This window comes from Capra hircus, chromosome 7 (assembly GCF_001704415.2).
Source record: "Capra hircus breed San Clemente chromosome 7, ASM170441v1, whole genome shotgun sequence".
Classification (NCBI taxonomy): Eukaryota; Metazoa; Chordata; class Mammalia; order Artiodactyla; family Bovidae; genus Capra; species Capra hircus.
The window spans coordinates 12,510,257-12,534,348 of NC_030814.1; the positions used below are offsets into that span (position 1 = coordinate 12,510,257).

Consider the following 24,092-nt stretch of genomic DNA (forward strand, 5'->3'; position numbering starts at 1 on the left):
CCATGTATTATCTGTTATAAGTGATGTACCGGTGAACATGGGAGTGTGAAATCACTTCTACATAGTGATTTCAAGCATGTAGTTTTTAAAGATGATTTTTAGTTAACCTTTCTATTCTAGAATTCAGTTTCTTCTATGAATGTGTAATATAGTTTCCTATAAACTCATACCTGTTTGTTACTTAATAAAAGAGCATATATTTTTCTGTTTATATTCTTGAAATTTTGAATTGAAATACTTCAATAACAGAATCACATGGAAGTATTGTACTTTTTTTTTTCAGCTACTGGTGCTACTACAACCATCTATGCAGTTGAAGCAGATGGTGACCCGAATGCAGGATTTGAAAAAAACAAGGAACCAGGAGAGATCCAGTATTTAATTAAATGGAAAGGATGGTCACATATCCACAATACTTGGGAGACAGAGGAAACCCTTAAGCAGCAAAATGTTAGAGGAATGAAAAAATTAGATAATTATAAGAAAAAAGATCAGGAAACAAAAAGATGGTATGTTTTATGTTGGAGTTAAAAATTAGTGATGCTTAAATTCATTTGTTTCAGCTTCTTCATTATTCAAACTGATTCACATTTGAGTGACAAGATGGGAGATTTTGTGCTACAGATGGCATTTAGTGGAGATTTTTAACTTTGTTCTTGGGTTAATAATCTTTCAGGTTGAAAAATGCTTCTCCAGAAGATGTGGAATATTATAATTGCCAGCAAGAACTTACAGATGATCTCCATAAGCAGTATCAAATAGTGGAACGAATAATTGGTTAGTAATAAATGATTCTAATTAAACATTTATTTTTCCATGCTTGAAGTCATCTGAAAAGTTAAAAGTTTTGCTTGCATATCAAATACAGTAGCTTGCTCTTATAATAGTGAAACCAGATGGCTTATTTTTACTTGTATAGTTTTTACCAAGAATTATTCCTTGGATAAAATTCAGTGTAAAATATATCTGATTTATCTCACAGCTCATTCCAATCAGAAGTCAGCTGCTGGCTATCCTGATTATTATTGCAAATGGCAGGGTCTTCCATACTCAGAGTGCAGCTGGGAAGATGGCGCTCTTATTTCCAAAAAGTTTCAAGCATGCATAGATGAGTATTTCAGCAGGAATCAATCAAAAACCACTCCTTTTAAAGACTGCAAAGTGAGTATTGTTTGCCATTTTAAATTATTGAAACTGTATTTATGCATCATAAATATTACAAGCCCACATAGAGAGTTGGAGCCTGATTTCATACAGGCTACAGGAGAGAACTATTTGGATGGTAGGTCCTACAGGAAATGATATTCCTGTAATTGCTGTGCCATTTTAGATGTGGCACTGTCTTCTAGCCTTGGTGACTGAAACTTGTGTCAGAAAGATAATAAATTGGTTGGTGGCAGTTGTGGGGACTGGGTCAGGGAGGTCAAAAGGGGAAAATTTCTTGGAAACTAGATGTATATGCTTGATTTAAAAGGTAGTGAATATTATCATTGATGATAGGAAAGGAAGAGAGGGATGTCCCCATAAGAAAGTGTCAAGGACTGCCTTGCCTAATACTTAAAAGTTACTACTGGTGATAGTTTGGGGTCTGTGTACTATTAGAATTTGTTTTCTTATTACAAGATTTAATTAAATTCATAAGGGTAATTTAGAAATGAGAAATCAAATGGAAAGTTAAACCAGTTTTATGTTTCATTTCTAGGTCAGGGCTGGAACTGTGGTTAAATGAATGAATTTAACATAGCTTTTACTTGTGAAACATGTGAGATCCAAGTATTTCAGCAAGAACTCACTTTCATTTCAGCAGTGACCTCTGTCATTTTTTGTTCTGAAAAGAGACCAGAATATTTCACTGTACATTGTTATAGAAAACAGACTTCTTTCAGTCCTCATGTATATTTTGTCATGGAATTTCTGAGCATGATGATTTGAGATGAAATTTTAAAATTTATGGTAAAAGCTGATATCTTCATCTTTTAATATGATTTCTTATGTTTAATAATTCATGTTAATATTTTTTTCTACAAAAGGTATTAAAACAAAGGCCAAGATTTGTAGCCCTAAAGAAACAGCCATCCTATATTGGAGGACATGAAGGATTAGAATTAAGAGATTATCAACTGAATGGTTTAAATTGGCTTGCTCACTCTTGGTGCAAGTATGTATATTTTGAATTGTTTATTTAAAATGATAAAATTTTTACAAATGTGGGGTTTGGAAAAGATTTCCACCAGCATAAAGGATAAGACAAGACCCTCTGGTATTTATATATAGGTCTTTGAATTTCCTATTATATAAACAGTTGTTTAGTTGCTCAGTCGTGTCTAATTCTTTGACCCCATGGACTATATAGCCTGCCAGGCTCCTCTGTCCATGAGATATCCCAGGCAGGAATACTGGGATGGGTTGCCATTTGCTTCTCCAGGGGATCGTCTCTGCCCAGGGATCAAACCTGTCTCTATTACTGTCTTGGCAAGCGGGTTCTTTAGCATTGAGCCACCAGGGAAGCCCTATATAGACAGTACTTCTTATATTAAGAAGAAAAAGAACTTTTTGATTGTTGCAATATTTAAATATGTTTTAATTGAAATCAGAATATGTATACATTGTTTCACAGTGTCCTGGACTGTCTCTCTTCCAGTTATTTCTAATAGCCAGTTTGGCTTCTGTTTTTCTCTTCCTCTCTCCTGTGTCTCCTACTCTCTTTTTGGCAGTGTTGGTGACTAGGGTGCAGTTTTTTTGTTTTTTAAACTTTAACATAGCTGTAGTTTTATCTGGACTCTACCACTTGTAGATGGATTGTATCCTTATCTCCATAACTGACTGTAAATAATTCTGATAATTTTTAAGCTGCTTTTATGTTCTAAAATCATAAACTCTCTTATACTATTATAGTTAATAAAAATGCATATTGTAAATAATACCTATCAGATTAATCTGATTTAACTTCATATAAATTTTTACATGAATTATATATAAAGGTTACTTATAAATTTGAGTCTTTATTGCATACATGATTTTTGTTTTTCATTTTGCAGAGGTAATAGTTGCATACTTGCTGATGAAATGGGCCTTGGAAAAACAATACAGACGATCTCATTTCTGAACTATTTGTTTCATGAACACCAATTATATGGACCTTTTCTGTTAGTAGTACCACTCTCCACTCTCACTTCCTGGCAAAGGGAGATTCAGACGTGGGCTTCTCAAATGAATGCTGTGGTTTATTTAGGTGACATCAACAGCAGAAACATGGTAAGTTGTTTCACCACAAATTTAGAAATTTAGACAAACTCATCTTTGAGGACAAGTCTTTGATTGGTCTTTATAAAGTCTTAGTTTCCAGCATTAAACTTGTTACACAGTAAGATTCATCACATGTTTGATTGGCTTAATAAAAATTAATATACATGAAAGCCTACAGAAGAATGTAATAAAATCTCTATGTCCTATGTCCAGCTGCACAGTTTTAACTCTTAACCTGTTTTGTTTCATCTGTCCCTCTACATGATACTTTCCTCCCAATTATTATTGTCAAGCAAACCCCAGACATATTTTATCTACAAAAAAGAAATCACTTTTGTTTGGTCAAATGAGAAGTTCCTTCAGTGAAAAGCATATATTAAAAATTTGCCTGTTAAAAAAATGTGGCTATTTTTTTTACAGAAGATTTTGATAGCTGGAGTATTTACGTTTTGCTTATAAGATCAGTGTAGCTTATACTGTATAAAGAATTGTTAAAGTTTTTATGCATAAACATATAGACACATTTTTTGTATTTTGAATGGATTTTACTTCAGATACTCAAGTAAAATTATACTTCTGAAAAAATGTTTGTTTTGAAATTTCTTGATAGATAAGAACTCATGAATGGATGCATCCCCAGACCAAACGGTTAAAATTTAATATACTGTTAACAACTTATGAAATCTTGCTGAAGGATAAGGTATGTATTAATCTGTTTTTCTGTTTGGTGTATATCAGTTTTTCCTTTATATTGTGGATAGGATGAAAAGATAAACATAAATCAGTGGCCACCAGATTCAAAGTCTGTGGGTCAAGTCTGGCTTCTCTGTTTGTTTTTTTATGATCCTTGAAGTAAGGTTGATTTTTACATTTTTCAGTGTTGTAAATATAAACCAAAGGATATGAAACCAGCTTGGTATAGTGTCTGTTGATGTGTAAGGTCTCTAAAGAGGAGGACGGATCACACTACCACTGGGAAATGCTTTATAGCTATTATCTTCTTTAATTCTTCATAATTACTTTAAAATACACTTCTGTCCCTTTTGTGAAGAAAAGTCAGGTCTCAAAGAAGTTGATGAACTTGCCTCAAGTCATGCAACTTTTAAGTAGCAGAATCAGGCCCGTCTCCATAAGGCAGAGACCTTTGTGTATATATTGTAAATAAATAATTCATAAAAATCATAGCAGTAAATTGTAACTACACTTGGAGTTAGACACTATTCCAAATTTATTTTCTCCAAATTAACATTAATGAGGTTTCTACTGGACTTAGTCTGTAAACATTGTTTGTGAAATATTTTAATGACACTGTAGTTTTTATTTTCAGTATGTAAGCTAGTAAAAACTTTCACTTGATGATTATACTGTTTTTCTAATGGCTGAGTTAGTCATGGAAGGAACTTTGTTTTTCATTCTGAGTTACTTGATATGAAGATTCCAATAAATTTTAGAATAGTACGTAATTTTTATTTGAAATATTGGACATAGGTTTATTTTTAAATTTGCCTTATTTTAATGATTTGAATTCCATTTTTCTCTTGAAATATTAACTACATTCTTCTGTTCATTTTAAGGCATTCCTTGGAGGTCTGAATTGGGCATTTATAGGTGTGGACGAAGCACATCGATTAAAGAATGATGACTCTCTTCTGTATAAAACTTTAATAGATTTTAAGTCCAATCACCGTCTCCTTATCACTGGAACTCCTCTGCAAAACTCCCTCAAAGAGCTCTGGTCTTTGCTACATTTCATTATGCCAGAAAAGTAAGATAAATTAAAATACAATTTTAATGTTGGTTTCATTTGCTAAGTTTAGCAGGAAAAGTAATTAGATAATAAGGTCAGAAGGAGGTTTTATTGTCTCAAACATTAGATCAGAGATTATTAAGAAAAAGAAATGGGATGGAATAGAATTTGAAATAATATTTTTATTTAATTTTGTAAATAAATAAGCTTGAGCCATGGAGAATAAATTATAACAGTTGATTTTGCATGTTGTTCAGAATATCCATTTCTTAAAAATGGAAATAGTATCATTCTTAAGCAGTAGTAATAACAATAACAAGGTATTGTTAGAAAATTCCATTTTCTAATAATTTTAGGAAAAGCAGACTAAGATAAATAAGTTGTCCAAGGTCATATACATATTTTCTTTCAATAGATGTATAACTTTGAGAAATAGTTTAGTGATAATTACTCCCATACTTGAAAATATTTCATCTTTATTTAACTCAAGGAAAGTAAACAATTTTTCATAAAATAGCTTTTATTTTACATCTGTAGATATACAATAGATTTCTTGGAAGGATAGTTATTAGAAGTGATTAATTTTAACTAATTTTTCCCCCCTAAAAATCTGTATTTTGTTTATATCTGACTATCCTGTAAAATATCAAATGCAATTTGACTTCTTTTACTGATTATTCCATTTGCTTACATTTTTAAGGTTTTCTTCCTGGGAAGATTTTGAAGAAGAACATGGCAAAGGCAGAGAATATGGTTATGCAAGCCTCCACAAAGAGCTTGAGCCATTTCTGTTGCGGAGGGTTAAGAAAGATGTGGAAAAATCTCTTCCTGCCAAGGTTGAACAGATTTTAAGAATGGAAATGAGTGCTTTACAGAAACAATATTACAAGTAAGCTGTAAACAGAGCACATGTTCTGAGGTGCCCCCTAGCCCCGATTGAGTCTTAGAGAGCAGTTACAATTCTTGAATTTTAAAATAGGTTTATTGTATGGCATAGTGAGGCAGAGAGAGATTTAATGGCATGTCTAAGATCACAGGTGATATAAGACTAATTCATCTTATAGCACATCATTAATTGTGTTTCTTTATTTTGTACTATGTTACATTATAGAAGGTTTCTTTTTAAGTTTTAGGATTGCCATGATACCAAGGTATTATGTAATTCTGATAATTATGTTATTGACAGGTGGAAGTGGAAACCAGAGAAACAAACTTAGAACAAAATTTTAGGCCCCTCTGCTTTTTGAAAAATGTTAGTAAATCATATTTTGTATAATTTATGTATGTTGGATCTGTATGGTAACACTTAGAATCAAAAAGAAGTATCCAGCCTAGTTTCTGTTTAGACATTTAGTTGCATAAAGCTCTGCTTCATGCATTTGAACTCTCAGAAACATATTTTATGATAAATGCATAAGTGCCATTCACTTAAAAAATACATTTACTACATAAATTTTACATTTTTCTTATGGAAAACTTCAGACCATATACAAAATAGGATAGTATAATAAACTCCATCACTCAAGCTTGGTCTTCAGCTCATAGCCAGCTGCCTTCACTTCCCCTATCCTGTCGTTTTGAGACAAATCAGATAAAATTGTTTCAAGTTCCTTGGAAAACTAACCTTGTAAAAAGGAAGGAAATAAAAGATGTTAGACAAGGTAAATCATGGTGAGAGGAAATGTTATGCATAATTTGCAGTAATAGCCACTTACGATTTATCTCTTAAGTTGCATGTGTATTGTGTAACTATTTTAGAGAAGGCAGTTTGGCTAAACCAGGTATCCTCATGAGATGTGAAGTATCTGCATTAGTTGTCCAGCATAGCAAAATTTGTTGGAAAGTTAACATAGATTATAAAGTTGACCATTTTAAAAATAAATTTTGGGGTAAAGGATTAATGCACTGTGCACTGTTAATTCACTATGTTATGCTAAGCCTTTACTGTGTATAGTTAATGGTTCAAATAACTATGTGTTGTCATGGTCTTATGAATGAGGTTCATTTAATTTTGTGAACAAAGTTTAGTCCTTTGTCTTTGGAGTTGAACTTCATAATGGTGCAGTTTTACTTCGGTACTTAATTTTTTTAGTGATTTTAGAATTCATCCTGGTAATTCTGCTACATCATTTTCATAATCTTTTTTTTTAAACAGGTGGATATTAACTAGGAATTACAAAGCCCTCAGCAAAGGTTCCAAGGGCAGTACCTCAGGCTTTTTGAATATTATGATGGAGCTAAAGAAATGTTGTAACCATTGCTACCTCATTAAACCACCAGATAATAATGAATTCTATAATAAACAGGAGGCCTTACAAGTAAGAATTTTAAAATTTTATTACTTAATGGTAAAGCAGAATTCTAAAAATGTTTATTTCAGCTTTAAGTGAAAATGCCACAGTGCTTTAATATATTGCTTAGATGTTCCTTTTGGTTAAAGGTGTATTTAAATAATGGTGCTGCTTATTTTTTAGTGTTTTTTATTTTAAAGTTATAATTTATCCGTTTAGTCATTTTGATAATTCTTTTAAAAAGCTGATCTAACCATGGTCTGTTACACTTTTATCCAGCAAAAACCCCTTAGTGTATTTTTGTGGTGAAAAAAATTTCACTAATAGTGATTGTGCTGAATTTGTGACATGGCAAATGGTAGTCTTAAGGGCATCTGGACCTTAGATCTTCCTCTTCCTATCACTTCTGGAAGACAAGTGAAGAGTGTGAAGAAGGCGCAGTTGTCATCCAGCTGTAGTATTGCTTTGAAGTGCTGCCAGTGACATATAAATTAGAAGACATTTCTCAGTCTTTCAAAACCTTTGATTACTAGTTGTTTCTTCTTTCAGTGTATTAGTTGTTACTTAGTTGTTTCAGCTAAGATTTTTTGGAGAAATGGTGTGATATCTAACAAATAGAGTGAAACGGTGCTTTTTTTTTTTTTGGTCTCCAGAAAATGCAGCAAAACCTAGGTCCTAAATGGCAAGGAAAATTTAGCTTAAGTTGTCGAACTAATTGATCAAGGTTCTGAAAATTTTGAAAACATAAACTATTTCATCAATATGAAAATTAAAAATTTTAATTTAAAATGAAAAAACTGAAGTGTTGTGAGACATTTGTTTCATTCGATACAGTTCTTTTAACATGTTATAACAATTAAAATTTATTGTTTCCTTATAGCACTTAATCCGTAGTAGCGGAAAACTAATTCTTCTTGACAAACTGTTAATTCGCCTAAGAGAGCGAGGCAATAGAGTTCTTATTTTTTCTCAAATGGTGCGGATGTTAGATATACTTGCAGAATATTTGAAGTATCGTCAGTTCCCCTTTCAAGTAAGCATTTCATTTTGTCTTTTTTGTTGATTTAAATTTTGTCTAATCCCTGGGCATGTTTGAAATTCTTTTGTACATGAAGAGTAGATTTTATATAACCTATACTCTTTTTAAGAAAATAGATCTGTTCAAAAAGTTTTGTCATTATTCCTTTTCTTTTTCTTCTTGACTTTACATTTAACAGCAAAACAGTTTTTCTTTGTGTTTCTCTTCTATGTTCAAATTAAAGGGGCAGCCTTATGTATTAGGCTTTAGTCTGAGGAAGGATAGGAGAGAGCAGTACTTCTGGTGTTACCTGAACTGTTGCAGATTCTGAAGATTGTATGCTCATAGTTATTCTAGTGCATAGTTTGCTGAATAAAAATACATGACTTTAGAGGATATACCAAAGAGCAAAAAAGGCTTATATTCCATCTATTCAATATTTTGAAATTCATTCAATATAATTACAGCTAATAAGAATGTTTGAGCTTCCTTGGTGGCTCAGTGGTAAAGAATCCTCCTGTCAGTGCAGGAGATGCTGATTCAATCCCTGGGTTGGGAAGATCCCCTAGAGAAGGAGATGGCAAGTCACTTCAGTATTCTTGCCAGGGAAATCCATGGACAGAGGAACCTGGCAGGCTGCAGTCCATGGGGTCGCAAAGACTTGCACATGACTGACTAAACAACAGCAAATATGATGAATGTTTATTAGAGTCAGTCTTAGTAGTTTACATCTAATTTATTTAATCCTTAGAGCAATTTTATGAATAATACCTGAAACATAGCAACTAGCATATGCAGCTAATAAATGATGTGTATTTAGTGCAGACAGTAAAGTAGAAGTAGTATTACAATGATGAACCTCATCACACATAATCCCTGCTCTGTTGGAGCTTACAGTCCCATGTGGGAGACAGACATTAAGCAGGTAATGAGAAATAAATGTAATGTTATGACTCTGGTAAGTGCTATGAAGAACAGATGTTGGGTGATATCAACATGATTGAGATACATCTAGTCATTTAGGGGGAAAAGTAAAAAGAATGAAAGGTTTTACTAGTTGTAATTTTTCATGAAAAACAAGCTTGGTACTTTAAAAAAGCTTTTGATTTTGGACGTCTCTTGCTTAGCTAATGTTTAGTAAACACTCAACATAGAATATGTCAGACACTGTGCAAAGTGTTTTACTCTGTTCTGTTGCTGTCTGAAGGAAGTAGTACTTCCTGTGTTCATTTACTGAGGAGGAAACTGACAAGGGAAAAAGGCAAATCACTTGCTCAAGGCACTGGTGAGCAGTAGAGATGCTCAGACGTGGGCTGTTCAGCTAGAGCCTGTGGGGCCCTGAGTCAGTGATTCTCATTAAAACAGAGGGCTTTTGCTGAATTCCTCTTGCAGTTTCTGACTCAGTAAGTCTGAAATGGGTCTCAGTAATTTGCATTTCTAAGTTCTTAGGTGGCAGTGATGTGTGGGTCCATAACCACACTGGACTTGAATCAATCAGCGCTTTTTTTTTTTTTTTTAAACTATGGGCTCTAACCCATTAATGGATCTGAGGATCAGTTTAATGGGTTGTTCAAATATTGTACTAACTTTTTTTTAATGAAACAGATAATAAAATAATGAGGGTATTTCACAGTACACTGTGTCATGAAACTTGCTTTGAGTGTATACTGTGTACTCATTCACATGTAAAACATACTCTTATAGTGGGTCTCAGGTAAAATGACGGCCAGTGCTATTATTTACTATTAGCAAAAGTAGTTCCTGTGGTTAAGAACATAGACTTTGGAGACAGATTGCTTAGGCATTGCTTTCCTACCTATAAGTACCTTCTGGTCTTATCAAAAGCAGGACTGCTTTTTCCTACTTGGTTTTAATTGCTTTTTAAAGTTTTGATTCTGTTACAATGTAGTATTTTAATGTTCTATTCCAGAGATTAGATGGATCAATCAAAGGGGAGCTGAGGAAACAAGCTCTAGATCATTTTAATGCTGAAGGATCAGAGGTATGAATGCTTTCAAAATTGTAAATAAATTGTTTCAGTCGTTAGTTACAGTTTTTTAAGAAAAGTGTTATTGGTGGTAGCCAGTTTTGATTTACAAGTGAGGTTTTAAAATCCATATTATCTGTTAAATATGAGGAATTTTACCCTTTTGTATCAACACTGTTTCAATATAGGACAGTTAATTTGCTTCTAAATAAACTAGCCCATTTTGATTTAGAATTCTTTATGAATTGTTGTTTATTATTCCCATATATATTTATATTGGGGAGTCTTGTTTACTGGCTTTGCTAGATACATTTTGTTAGTAATTTTAAAACTATGTTTCACTTTTATTGGTAAAATACCTTTTAAAGAACTGTGTTAATCTACTGCAGTGCTGGGCCTTCCTTGTTCCACACGGGCTTTCTTCAATTGCAGGAAGCACGGGCTGCTCTGAGCAGCCCGCAGGCTTCTCCTTGCAGTGGTTTCTCTTTGTGGAACTGGGGCTCTAGGTGCGCAGGGTTCAGTAGCCGCAGCACAAGAGCTCAGGGGTTGTGGCTCACAGGCTCTCGAGCTGGCTCAGTGGTTGCAGCACACAGGATTAGTGGTCCCACAGCATGAGGGATCTTCCCTCTCCAGGGATCAAACCCATCTCTCCTGCATTGGCAGGTGGATTTTTTTTTTTACTACTGAGTCAACAGGGGAGCCTGGTAAAATACTTTTAAATTCAGAAATTCAGTTATAAAATTCTCACATTGATTATTCACAGTCACAGTTAAGAATTTAAAATTGTGCCTTTTATATTTCCTTATAGGATTTCTGCTTTTTGCTTTCCACAAGAGCTGGAGGTTTAGGAATTAACTTAGCCTCAGCTGACACTGTTGTTATATTTGATTCTGATTGGAATCCACAAAATGATCTTCAGGCACAGGCTAGAGCTCATCGAATTGGGCAAAAGAAACAGGTATTTTTTATCCTTCTTATTTTACTGTTTCAGAGTCTTTTTTATCATCAGTGTTTAGAATTTATTTTGGTTTATCCTTCTTGTTGAAACATGCATATTGTTATTGAACAGAGTGCCGAGGAGCTTTAATTTATCAGAATCACCTGGAAATTGACAGAACTGAGAAAACTATGCCTGAATAGGATCATGTACTCTTTTTTAGATCATAATTCTGTTCACAGCTGTAGAATATAATGTGTTTCAATCAGTATATAAATATATATATTTAAAAATATCTTCATATACTTAACTATTGAAAGGGATTTTGCTTCGTACATTGTTCCTTTTTTGTTAGCCGTGTACCCATAGGACTCTCCTTGCAAAATAGCCATTCTCATAATTTTTGTATAACTCTCTGAAACAGTTGTAATAGCCCTTGAAAAAAACCATCTGACATCTTTTTGATATCTTGATCCTTGTGTTTTAATTGCATTTACCTCCATCTGGGATAGTGCCTGAAACTTCTTCAAAGCAGGAGGTGATGAACAAGTAGCACAGAAAGGCTTAGTACATTTTATTTACTTTGTAAACATTCATATTTTCTACTGAGAAATAAATCCATAATATAAAACGAAAAAAATGTTTTACACAAATAATTCTCATAAAAGAGAGGGAAACTTGAAACAGGGATGACAACAAGCCAAGACAAATTATAGACTGTTAAAAACGAGAAAGTGAAGAGACAGGATATTCTTACAGGTGAACTGGGCCTAATGTATTTGTGAAGAGACAACATTTCTGTGTTATGAATGAAATGGGGAAAAGTGATTAATTGCACTGATAGATATCTCCTACGTTGAAATTCTCAACACATGGCTAGACAAAACATTCCACTTATGCTACTTAAAGACTTTGGCCACCACATCCTCTAATACAGGGTAGAAGAAAGAGGAAATATTAGGAAAAAAACCACTAAGACAAAATACTATAGAAAGCTGTGTGGTAGACCTCTGGGATGAATACCTGAATACAATCACAAAATAATGAAATCAACTTTCTTTTCATTGTGTTAAAATTCTTTTTTTAATGTAAGTATATGTGTGAAGTATGTTTCATTATTAATGAGATAGATTATTTCATTATTGATGACGTATAAGATTCCTGTGGCTCATGTACTTGCTATTTTAATAGTCAGTCAGTTCAGTCACTCAGTCATGTTTGACTCTTTGCGACCCCATGAATTGCAGCGCGCCAGGCCTCCCTGTCTATCACCAACTCCCGGAGTTCACTCAGATTCATGTCCATGAAGTCGGTGATGCCATCCAGCCATCTCATCCTCGGTCATCCCCTTTTCCTTTTCCTCCTGCCCCCAATCCCTCCCAGCATCAGAGTCTTCCAGTGAGTCAACTCTTCGCATGAGGTGGCCAAAGTCCTGGAGTTTCAGCTTCAGCATCAGTCCTTCCAATGAACACCCAGGGCTGATCTCCCTTGGACTAGTTGGATCTCCTTGCAGTCCAAGGGACTCTCAAGAGTCTTCTCCAACACCACAGTTTTCAAAAGCATCAATTCTTTGGCGCTCAGCTTTCTTCACAGTCCAACCCTCACATCCATACATGACCACTAGAAAAACCATAGACTTGACTAGACGGACCTTTGTTGGCAAAGTAGTGTCTCTGCTTTTCAATATGCTGTCTAGGTCGGTCATAACTTTCCTTCCAAGGAATAAGTGTCTTTTCATGGCTGCAGTCACCATTGGCAGTTGATTTTGGAGCCCAAGAAAATAAAGTCTGACACTGTTTCCACTGTTTGCCCATCTATTTCCCATGAAGTGATGGGACCAGATGCCATGATCTTAGTTTTCTGAGTGTTGAACTTTAAGCCAACTTTTTCACTCTCCTCTTTTACTTTCATCAGGAGGCTTTTTAGTTCCTCTTCACTTTCTGCCATAAGGGTGGTGTCATCTGCATATCTGAGGTTATTGATATTTCTCCCGGCAATCTTGATTCCAGCTTGTGCTTACTCCAGCCCAGCGTTTCTCAGGATGTACTCTGCATAGAAGTTAAATAAGCAGGGTGGCAATACCTCTTCCTATTTGGAACTATTTAGACTCAGGATAATTTAAAACAGTTTTAAAAAATCATTTGGAAGGCTTAAAGGGCACAGGATAATTTGTCATTGTGCCAAAATGTCCATTTTAATGAAGAATGCCTGATATTCCAGGTCCCAGTGCTCTACATGCTGGTGAGCCCAATCACTGTGAAAACTAACAGTGGTCCCTGAATGGGGGTATTGTGTGATATAGAACCACTGACTTTGAGAAGTGGGGCAAAATCACTACACATTGAGTTTTGTCTTTTGCAAAGCTTTTTTTGTTGTTGTTAATGGCAGAGCTTCATCATTAACTTAAATAATTTGTGGGGTTTTAGATTGTATGGAATGATGAAACAATCAAAATTAAAGGAACGGGTATAAGCTTGTCATAAGTTTACCACCACCCCCTTTCCCAGCTGAAATATAATTTTAAAAATTACTGTCATTTCTTTAAAAAAAGAAAAAGCAAACTGACCAAAGTATAAGGAAGGAAGTCTCAAATAATCTTTAAATTGAGGAAGCTTTTTTGCTTTTGACCAGTGAAAATTTCACGTTGGATGAATTCCAGGCTGTAACCAGTATTTGGGCATTTAACATTAGCAGAATGAATCATTACTGTGCTTCAAATTCCATTGTGTGTATCTTTACAGGTGAATATTTATCGTCTGGTTACAAAGGGATCAGTTGAAGAGGATATTCTTGAAAGGGCCAAAAAGAAGATGGTTTTAGATCATCTTGTGATTCAAAGAATGGACACAACTGGGAAGACAGTACTACACACAGGTTCTGCCCCTTCAAGGTAGTTACTTTTCTCTAAAAAAAAAAAGTTGTTACATAATCATACTATGTTCATTTTTCCAAAATGTTACCTAATGTAAGCAGGCCACTGAAGCACTGTATTTAGTGTTGTTGTTTTACGTTTCAAAGTACTGAGCTAATTCCTGGTCAGTGGCATACATTCAGTGAGTGCATGGTTTTGCCATTCTAATTTAGTAATCTTGGGGGAAAGCCCTAGGCTTCGAGTTCTTTAGTATGTATACTAGTAATCCTTCACTTTTCTAACTGTGTCATATTAACTGTTATAAAGGTGACTATGCCAATAATTCATTAAAGTGCTATGTAAATGTTAAATTTGTGACTGTTAGTATTAAGTAATCTTTGCTTTTTCTAATTTTAGTTCTACTCCTTTCAATAAAGAAGAGTTATCAGCCATTTTAAAGTTTGGTGCTGAGGAACTTTTTAAGGAGCCTGAAGGAGAAGAACAAGAGCCCCAGGTTAAAAAAAAAAAAAAAGCTTGTCTCAAAATGTGTCATTTTTAAAACTATAAATATAAAATGTATATATCTTAAAACATAATAAAGCATATTTAAAGTAAAGGTTTCTTTTTCTAGGAAATGGATATAGATGAAATCTTGAAGAGGGCTGAAACTCATGAAAACGAAGCAGGACCTTTAACTGTAGGAGATGAATTACTTTCTCAGTTCAAGGTAGATTTTCTTTTTGAATTTTTCTTCATAATTATATAAATTGGAGAAGGTGGGATTTGTCTTTTGTCATTTAGTATTTTATTCATCTTTTTTTAGGCAGGATCAGCAGGGTAATCTTAAAAAATGCTAAAAACATCTTTGTCTTAAAATTTGCAATGATGTATAAAAGTTTTTCTTTCTTCTTCTGACAAACCAGCAGTGAGTGACATGATTTGAAAGGTACCAAATCATTTTCATAACTGAAGAGTTTTAGCTGATTTTTATTGCAGCAGTTTTTGACATTAGATTAATTTAAGCATTATCCCAACTAAGAAAACGCAAGTAAATCAGACAGAGTAAGCAGTAGTACTGATAGATACCCCTGGGTTAGGTGGTTTAGTTGCTAACTCATATCTGACTGTTGCAACCGCATGGACTATAGCCCAGCAGGCTCCTCTGTCTATGGATTATACTGGCAAGACGACTAGAGTGGGTATTCATTCCATTCCGTTCTTCAGGAGATCTTCCCAACCCCAGGATTGAATGTGGGTCTCCTGCATTGCAGGCAGCTTCTTTACCAACTGAGTCACCAGTGAAGCCCACACCAGGTTAGGTGCAGCCTAAAAGATTGCAGGGAGTCCTAAAGCAACATAAGTCAACCAGCCCCAGAGTAAGGTGTGTGCCAGTTGTTTAGCGTAAAAAAGCAGATTTCTCTGCATCCTAGCCATTTTCCACGAGCTGAGGTTTTTAAGGATCAATTAATGTCATTCCTTCATTCAGCAAATACTTACTGAGTACCTGCAATGTGCCACACACACACAGCATAGTTTTCTTGTCTTTCCAATTACCTGTAAGCTTTAATGTCCCAGTATTGGCAGTTAACCTTAAAGAGTGCTCTCTGTATATCAAACTCTGCACACTTCTTTAAATGTATTGTTATTTAATCCTCACAAAAGTTAGTATGCTGTTACTAGCTTTTCTTTTTTAGAAATGAAGAAACTAGCGCTTAGGGAACCTAAATAAATTTATCTATGGTCTCTGAGCTCCTTGTGTCTTGTCATCAACTCTTCAAGTACTTTATTAATCATAAAAATAAGAATATTGGGTTGTTTTACAACACTTCGTGTTTAATGGACGGGTGTGGTAATTACTACAGAAGGTGATTTAGTGTGATACTCTATAAATTTGTTGTTACTCTGTTAACTTCCTCTGGTTCACTTATAGTAATAATTTTGTTCATCAGCAGAGCAAAAGAGAATCATTCCTGGAAGATAATTCTTAGAAGTCATATGGTTTGATCTACTTTGACCTCATAAAGAAATAAACTTAGCTTAGCAATCATATTTGGTTTAACCCATAGTCATATTCATTATCCTAGGGCTATTTGTTATCTTATTCTGATATGTTTTGTCCTCCCTGCTAAGAAAGAAAAAATGTAAGGATGAATAGTTCTTTAATTTTATTCTGCTAAAATTCTGGAATTTATCAGGTTGCCAACTTTTCAAATATGGATGAGGATGATATTGAGTTGGAGCCTGAAAGAAATTCAAAGAACTGGGAAGAAATCATTCCTGAAGATCAAAGACGACGATTAGAAGAAGAGGAAAGACAAAAGGAACTTGAAGAAATTTATATGCTCCCCAGAATGAGAAACTGTGCAAAACAGGTGACTTTTTAATTTAAAAGCTGTTTCTGTATTATAAAGAGTATTTACTCTAGGACTATCTTTTTAATGAGAAATATTGGTGCTTTTATTGTAATGACTTCATCGGATTTAATAATGCTTGTCTCATAAAATTAGTTGGAAAGTATTCGATCTTAACTATAACCTAAATTTTATAAATATACAACTATCAATATATTTTTTGAATGAATGTGGTTGGTTGTTTCTAGAAATGTGTTCATTTTATCCAAATTGTTGAGTTCATGAGCATAAAGTTATTCATAATAATACCCCCTTACTATCCTTTTAGTGTTTATAGGGTATTTAGTGATTTCCCTTTTTTTCATTCTGTTAACGAAATTAAAAGACACTTACTCCTCGGAAGAAAAGTTATGAGCAACCTAGACAGCATATTAAAAAGCAGAGACATTACTTTGCCAACAAAGGTCTGTCTAGTCAAGGCTATGGTTTTTCCAGTAATCATGTATGGATGTGAGAGTTGGGCTGTGAAGAAACCTGAGTGCTGAAGAATTGATGGTTTTGAACTGTAGTGTTGGAGAAGACTCTTGAAAGTCCCTTGGACTGCAAGGAGATCCAACCAGTCCATCCTAAAGAAGATTAGTTCTGAGTGTTCATTGGAAGGACTGACGTTAAAGCTGAAACTCCAGTACTTTGGCCACCTGATGCAAAGAGCTAACGCATTTGAAAAGACCCCAGTGCTGGGAAAGATTGAAGGCGGGAGGAGAAGGGGATGACAGAGGATGAGATGGCTGGTTGGCATCACCGACTCGATGGGCATGAGTTTGAGTGAACTCCGGGAGTTGGTGATGGACAGGGAGGCCTGGTGTGCTGTGGTCCATGTGTCGCAAAGAGTCGGACACAACTGAGCAAATGAACTGAACTGATTGGCATTTTTTTTCTTGATCATTCTAGCTAGAGGTTAATTTTATTCATCTTTCCAAAGAGCCACCTTTTGGTTTTATTTTGTATTTTTCTGTTTTAAGTTCATTGATTTCTGTGTGTGTTTTTCTTTCCTTTCTTCCTTCTTTTGCTCTCCTTTTAAGTGTCTAAAGATAAAAGCTTAGATCATTAAGACTTTCCTTTTCTAATAGCTTTTTTTTTTAAGGTCCTGCTTTTTCTGTACCTCGTGAGTTTATGTATTTATTTATGGCTCTGCTGGGTCTTTGTTGCTGCTCGGGCTTTTTTTCCCCCTTTGTTGCAGTGCATGGGCTTCTCATTGTGGTGGCTTCTCTTGTTGTGGACCACAGGCTCTAGGGTGCTTGGGCTTCAGGAGTTGTGCCACTTGGCCCATTGCATGTGAACTCTTCATGGACCAGGAATTGAACCTGTGCCCCCTGCATTGGTAGACATAAACTCTGGACCACCAAAAGTCCCGACATTAGCATTTGATGCTGCAAACTTCCGTTGACCACTGCCTTTTCTGAATTTCCTAAATTTTTAATTTGTTGTGATCTCATTTTCATTTATTTCAAAGTACTTTCTAATATCTTTTGTGACTTCCTCTGTGACCCATAGGTTTTTTAAGAAGTGTGTTGTTTAGATATTTGGGGGATTTTTCCAGGTATCTTCATTGTTGATTTCTAGTTTAATTCTGTTATGGTCAGAGAACATACCCTGTATGATATGAATTTTTAGAAATTTGTTGGTGTTTGTTTTATGGCTCAAATGAACAGAATGTTAGATTTTTAAATAATGGTAGCAGTGCCATGCCAAGCTATATTGGGTCCTGTCTTTAGAGTCTTTGCATTAGCTTCCGATTTTTTAGAATACTGTTGTATTTCAAGATTATGTCTTGATTGTTGAATTTTTTGTTATCTCCTTAAATTTTGAGTCTGAGGCAAATGAACACACCCCAGACTGTGCCCTGCCAGGTTTGGTTTTTCTTTTCCTACAAGCATATTAGGTCTTCTGTGTCCTCAGGTCTGTAGGTGAGAAAGATCTGGCCAGGCTTCCTGACTGTCCCCTCAAAGGTGACTCTCTTTCTCCAGGCCTTCACCGTGAAGGAAAGTTTTCTGTAATCTCCAGCCCCATTTCCAGTCTTTCTCTCGAGCACCTGGTGTAAGTTGGTGGAGGTTTGTGAAGTGCCTGCGAGTGGGTGGGTGCAGGTTCTCCCTGTGTCTTTTGTCCCCAGGAATCCTCTCTTCTCATGGCAGCTCAGTCGTTAGCAAATGTTAGCTAACTTTTCTCTTATCTTCTTGTATGGTACTTGATGTCTAACATTCATCCTCTTCACAAGTAAGCCAGTGTTCGAGTTCCACCTCTTATAATCTGTATTTCCGTACTTTTATCCTATTAGATTGCCTTGTGATTTGATGTGTGTAATAGAAGTTAATGTTTTGTAGATTAGATTTTTTTACTTTTATGATAAAAATGACTTTATTGGCAAGTGTTCCTTTTCATTTCTGCTGTCAGGAAAAATATCTAGGAATGATATTGCTGGGTTAGCAGAATGATCATTTTTAAGACTTTGGTGCAATATCAAATTGCTCTCTGTTGTATAAATACCCGTCAGAGGTGTTTGACTATCTGGTTTTCGTTACCAGTACCAGTATTGGCTAGTATTAGTTAGTTAGTATTGGTCAAGTTGATGGAGTAACTTTAATTACACTGCATTGTTACTTTAATTCAAGTTTTTAAAAATATACCAGGAAGTTGTATAATTCTGTTTGTTATATGATTAATCACTGTTAATAACCTTTCACATATTTTTACAAAAGGACGATGGATATTTTCCTGCTGGTTTACGAGAATATTTTAAGCATTAAGACTATTAATATAACTCTTTGATGTTAACCTGCTGTATTTTTTGGAGTTTTTTTGCTTTTTAATTTTGTTTATGGACTATTTTTTATATGTACATGTTAATTTTGTCAATCATAATGCTTTCGTCGCTCTTAAAACAGAAGCTTTACCTAAACGTGGGCAAAATTTTGTTTTCAAATTCCAGATTAGTTTCAATGGAAGTGAAGGGAGGCGCAGTAGAAGTAGGAGATACTCTGGATCTGATAGTGATTCAATATCAGAAAGAAAAAGGCCAAAGAAACGTGGAAGACCACGAACTATCCCTCGGGAAAATATTAAAGGATTTAGTGATGCAGAAATTCGGCGGTAAGATGACATAAGACCATTTTTACTTCAGCTTGGTTTTAGTAGGGGGTGAAATTAAAACAGAAATTCCACAAAATACAAAGTTTTAGAAGAGGCAAATATAATTGTGTGGGGATTAGGTGGTTCTGATTTTGGTTGGTCTTTATGAGTAAAAGATGAGTTTGGCATCTACGCTGTGTTATTTATTGTTACTCTGTTTGGACTGCTAAATTATTTTGGTTTTATTAATGTGGTTCAGAATAGTGGTCCTTTTGAGTGATGAATGTGTACTTCAATACATTATTTATTAAAAATTCTCACTGTATATGACTCCCAACATTACTCTTTATGTGGGAATAATTTAGTTCCATATTTTTCTAATTTTTTTACGGTGGGGTGATTGGTTTTTTGAAAATAACCATGTTAAAAGTGATATGTCCAAATAGGAACTGAGGTAAGATTGGCCTTACAGATAAATTGTAGTTTTCTTTCAAAATATATTTATTTATATATATATATACATATATATATATACACACAGCTTTATTTATGGAGGATGGGATAACAGCTTATTTTGTTGACTATGTAATATTTTTATGTATGAAATTTGTGAAAGGTTGTTCATTATTGTATTTTCAGAGTTTGTTGTTTCTTTCAAACTATTGTTAACTCATTTCTTTTAAATCATAGACCTGTCTGATAAAGTTCTTCCTCATTTTTTTTCTACCAGAAAACTAAATATATTGTTAGATTTTATTTAGGGTACTTTTATGGCCACCTGATTTGCTGGACTTTCTGTCTTTAGTTGAAGAGACAATGCAACTTCTACTTTTCCTGGATATTTTCCCTCATCCATCAACCACTTGGGTAGCTTTGTTCCTAAGTAATACTTATTTTTCCATTGTTGGTACAATGCCATATATCTGATTTAAAACTATATTCAGTAAATTTTTATCAACACTTGAAATGTGAGGTGGTGTAATATGATTGAGAATTCTGGAGACACTTCCTCTAATAGCCTTGAACCTTTTTTGTCTTGTGAAAATAATAAAGTAATTTCTAAAATAAAATTTAGCTTCTATTGTTTTATTTATATTGGTTTCTAAATATCATCCTGGGTGTTAAAATATGTCTTATGTTTATTGATATCTAACCTTTTAACATTTTTATTCTAGCATAGCTTATTCATTTTTGTTAGTAATAGTGCCTTGAATTATTGATAATATTTACACTAACAAGTATTATTTCTGTATATCTATTTTGTAACAAATAGTGAAGCCCACATTTAAACCAATTATTTTCTGTTAGGTTTATCAAGAGTTACAAGAAATTTGGTGGCCCTCTGGAAAGGTAAGTACATTTGTCATTCTAAATAGAATTACAGAATGTGTCACTTGCTGTCAGTTTTATTTATACTATTCTTAAATTTCCTGCAACAGGTTTTTACAAAATTAGCCTGTAGAAAGCAAATTTCAAATAGATTTTTTAAAAGTGTTTTAGTACTATCCTTGATTCTTTCTAGTATCTAAAATTTTATCTACAAATGTTTTCTATAAAATACATGGATTATAAAACATTTGCATTTTTATAATTGTACTTTTCAAATGCTTTTTCTTACCTTTTCCTTACAATCTTATAAAAATAGCAGATTCATCCATAGAGAGGCTAAGTTGTAGCCTCTGACTTCAGAGACCAGATTTATCAGTTATTCTCAATAACTGCTGTAACTACTATCTCAAGTATAGAGTGGAAGAGACTCAAATTGGTTGAATTCTATTTTTCTTTCCCAAACTCCACCTTAAAATAGGGATATTTTCTATTTTATTTTGAGAGGACCTGTATGAGGTTATAATGGAATACTTACATAACTATTTTAGATGAAAAAAATGTTTTGAACATTTACCATTATTTGTATTATCTGCTTAGTGTCTAGTAATAAAAAAATTATAGAACTTTACTTTTATGTATGTTAAATGGCTTCATTTTTTTCTGCATTTACCTGAAAATTGTATTATTTTATTACAGATTAGATGCAATTGCTCGAGATGCTGAATTAGTTGATAAGTCAGAGACAGACCTCAGACGACTAGGAGAATTGGTACATAATGGTTGCATTAAAGCTTTAAAGGACAACTCTTCAGGAACAGAACGAACAGGTGATATTAAAATGAAAGTGATTTAGAGAAAGAGAAATGGAATTGTTGAAATCTGCTTTTATTGAGCTTGGTTGATAGTATGTCTTAAGTTACCTATATATTAGTCTTAAAAGATGCTTTATAAAACAAAGTAAGGCCATTTCCAGTTAATAGAAAATGGGGAACAGAATTATATTATTGAAGGCAATAGAAACTTACCTGCCTGGTATATTTTCTTGCTGGGAGGTAACATCAGAAATCGTTAGTTCTACTATATTTTCAGTATATATGCAAAGTCACTTCAGTTGTGTCCGACTCTTTGCAATGCTGTGGACTGTAGCCCGCCAGGTTTCTCTGTCCATGGGATTCTGTAGGCAATACTGGAGTGGGTTGCCATGCCCTCCTCAGGGGATCTTCTTGACCCAGAAGTCAAACTGATGTCTCTTATGTCTCCTGCATTGGCAGGTGGATTCTTTACTGTATTTTTACTATAGTATAGATGAGATATTATAAGTATACACATGTGATATTGGTTTTAACATAGTTACTTCATTATACTTTGTAATTCATCTTTGTAAATGAAAATAATTAGATAAGATTCAATAATTAGATGTACTGAAAAAAAATCATACTGGAACTCTTATTTAGAATGACTGACATATTAATCCCAGGTGGTGCAGTGGTAAAGAACCCGCCTGCCAATGCAGGAGACTGAGGAGGTGCAGGTTAGATTCCTGGGTCAGAAAGATCCCCTGGAAGAGGAAGTGGCAACCCACTCCAGTGTTCTTGCCTGAAAAATCTCATGCACAAAGGAGCCTGGCAGGCTACAGTCCATGGGGGGCTACAGTCCAAGAGTTGGGCATGACTGATCAACTGAGCACAGCACAGTACATGTGTTTGCTGTAGTACATGAAATGCTTTTTGTGAATCCTCTTGTGCTATATTATAATCACTAGTATGTAGTGAAACGACTTGGAGGGAAATTTAAGGTTTGCCAGCAAGCCTCTCCCCTTAATGCAAATAAGTAATACTTAAAAATATAGGTAAATGAATACTACTACTTTTTTATATAAGTAATAACATACATTGCTTTGTATTTTGTAGAATTATATGTTTTATACTTTTTAATATTCTTTTCAAATATAGGTGGTAGACTTGGAAAAGTAAAGGGCCCAACATTCCGAATATCAGGTGTACAGGTGAATGCCAAGCTGGTCATCTCCCATGAAGAAGAATTAATACCGCTGCACAAATCCATTCCTTCAGATCCAGAAGAAAGAAAGCAGTGAGTTATTTTTTTCTGTTGTAAAATACTTGTTACTCAATAATTTGGACATGAGTGTATGTTAGAAGTGGTTTTTATTCTATGGCCAGTTTGAATGAAATGTTTTTAAAAATAAAGCACAGTATTTTGAAGTTCTAATGATCAAACATGGTTTTCAAAATTTTTAATGAGGCAATTATAAACTTGACAGTGTTTGTTAACTTTAATGATAGGTATATCATCCCATGCCACACGAAGGCAGCTCATTTTGATATAGACTGGGGCAAAGAAGATGATTCCAATTTGTTAATTGGTATCTACGAATATGGATATGGAAGCTGGGAAATGATTAAAATGGATCCTGACCTCAGTCTGACACACAAGGTACTGCAGTACTTGATTCTGTTGACCATTCTTGTTAAATTGAATTTTTGCTTTTAAATTATGTTAGAAATAAAGTCAACTCAGGGTCAGGAAAGTTAGCTTTGTGATCTTGGCTTCTTTGAAATCTGGTTTTCATGAAAGGATTAAATTTAAATGATGTCTAGATTCTGCTTTACCTCTGAAATTTCTTTTCTGCTATCTTCACAGTATCAGGTTAAAAAGTAAGCCTTTCATTTAATCATTAGCCATCTATATTAATCAAGAGCAGAAAAGGATTGTTTTGTGAGTGTGTGTGTGTGTATTTAAATACCAGTGTTTAGGATTTTTGGTGATTTGATGCTACCACACTTGTTATGGGCTTCCCTGGTAGCTCAGCTAGTAAAGAATCCAACCGGAGGAGATTCCAGTTCAATTCTTCAGTTGGGAAGTTCCCCTAGAAGAGATAGTCTACAAACTCCAATATTCTTGGGCTTCCTTGGTGGCTCAGATGGTAAAGAATCTGCCTGCAATACGGGAGGCCTGGGTTCAATCCCTGGGTTGGGAAGATCCCTGGAGGAGGGCGTGGTAACCTACTCCAGTATTCTCGCCTGGAGAATCCCCATGGACAGAGGAGCCTAGCGGGCTACAGTCCATGGGGTCACAAAGAGTCGGACATGACTCAGCACAGCACAGCACACACTCATTAGAATCCTTTCTTTGCCTGGAAACACTGAAGGCTTGCCCAATTCTTATAGTTTATCTTTTTATATTTTACT

General features: G+C 34.5%; 1 protein-coding gene across 2 annotated transcripts in view; it reads left to right on the forward strand.

Annotated features, from left to right (window-relative positions):
- Positions 1 to 24,092, forward strand: part of CHD1 (chromodomain helicase DNA binding protein 1) — a 73,114-nt gene that overhangs the window by 30,448 nt on the left and 18,574 nt on the right. For both annotated transcript variants that reach the window (XM_018050009.1, XM_018050010.1), the window contains exons 8-28: positions 284 to 509; positions 677 to 777; positions 983 to 1,161; positions 2,031 to 2,158; positions 3,039 to 3,255; positions 3,857 to 3,946; positions 4,821 to 5,011; positions 5,694 to 5,882; positions 7,149 to 7,311; positions 8,165 to 8,317; positions 10,233 to 10,304; positions 11,098 to 11,247; positions 13,968 to 14,116; positions 14,495 to 14,591; positions 14,709 to 14,804; positions 16,273 to 16,449; positions 19,415 to 19,575; positions 20,863 to 20,904; positions 21,580 to 21,710; positions 22,836 to 22,974; positions 23,187 to 23,337. In XM_018050009.1, the coding sequence (XP_017905498.1) occupies positions 284 to 509; positions 677 to 777; positions 983 to 1,161; positions 2,031 to 2,158; positions 3,039 to 3,255; positions 3,857 to 3,946; positions 4,821 to 5,011; positions 5,694 to 5,882; positions 7,149 to 7,311; positions 8,165 to 8,317; positions 10,233 to 10,304; positions 11,098 to 11,247; positions 13,968 to 14,116; positions 14,495 to 14,591; positions 14,709 to 14,804; positions 16,273 to 16,449; positions 19,415 to 19,575; positions 20,863 to 20,904; positions 21,580 to 21,710; positions 22,836 to 22,974; positions 23,187 to 23,337 (3,002 nt within the window). The remainder of the gene's footprint in view (positions 1 to 283; positions 510 to 676; positions 778 to 982; positions 1,162 to 2,030; positions 2,159 to 3,038; positions 3,256 to 3,856; positions 3,947 to 4,820; positions 5,012 to 5,693; positions 5,883 to 7,148; positions 7,312 to 8,164; positions 8,318 to 10,232; positions 10,305 to 11,097; positions 11,248 to 13,967; positions 14,117 to 14,494; positions 14,592 to 14,708; positions 14,805 to 16,272; positions 16,450 to 19,414; positions 19,576 to 20,862; positions 20,905 to 21,579; positions 21,711 to 22,835; positions 22,975 to 23,186; positions 23,338 to 24,092) is intronic.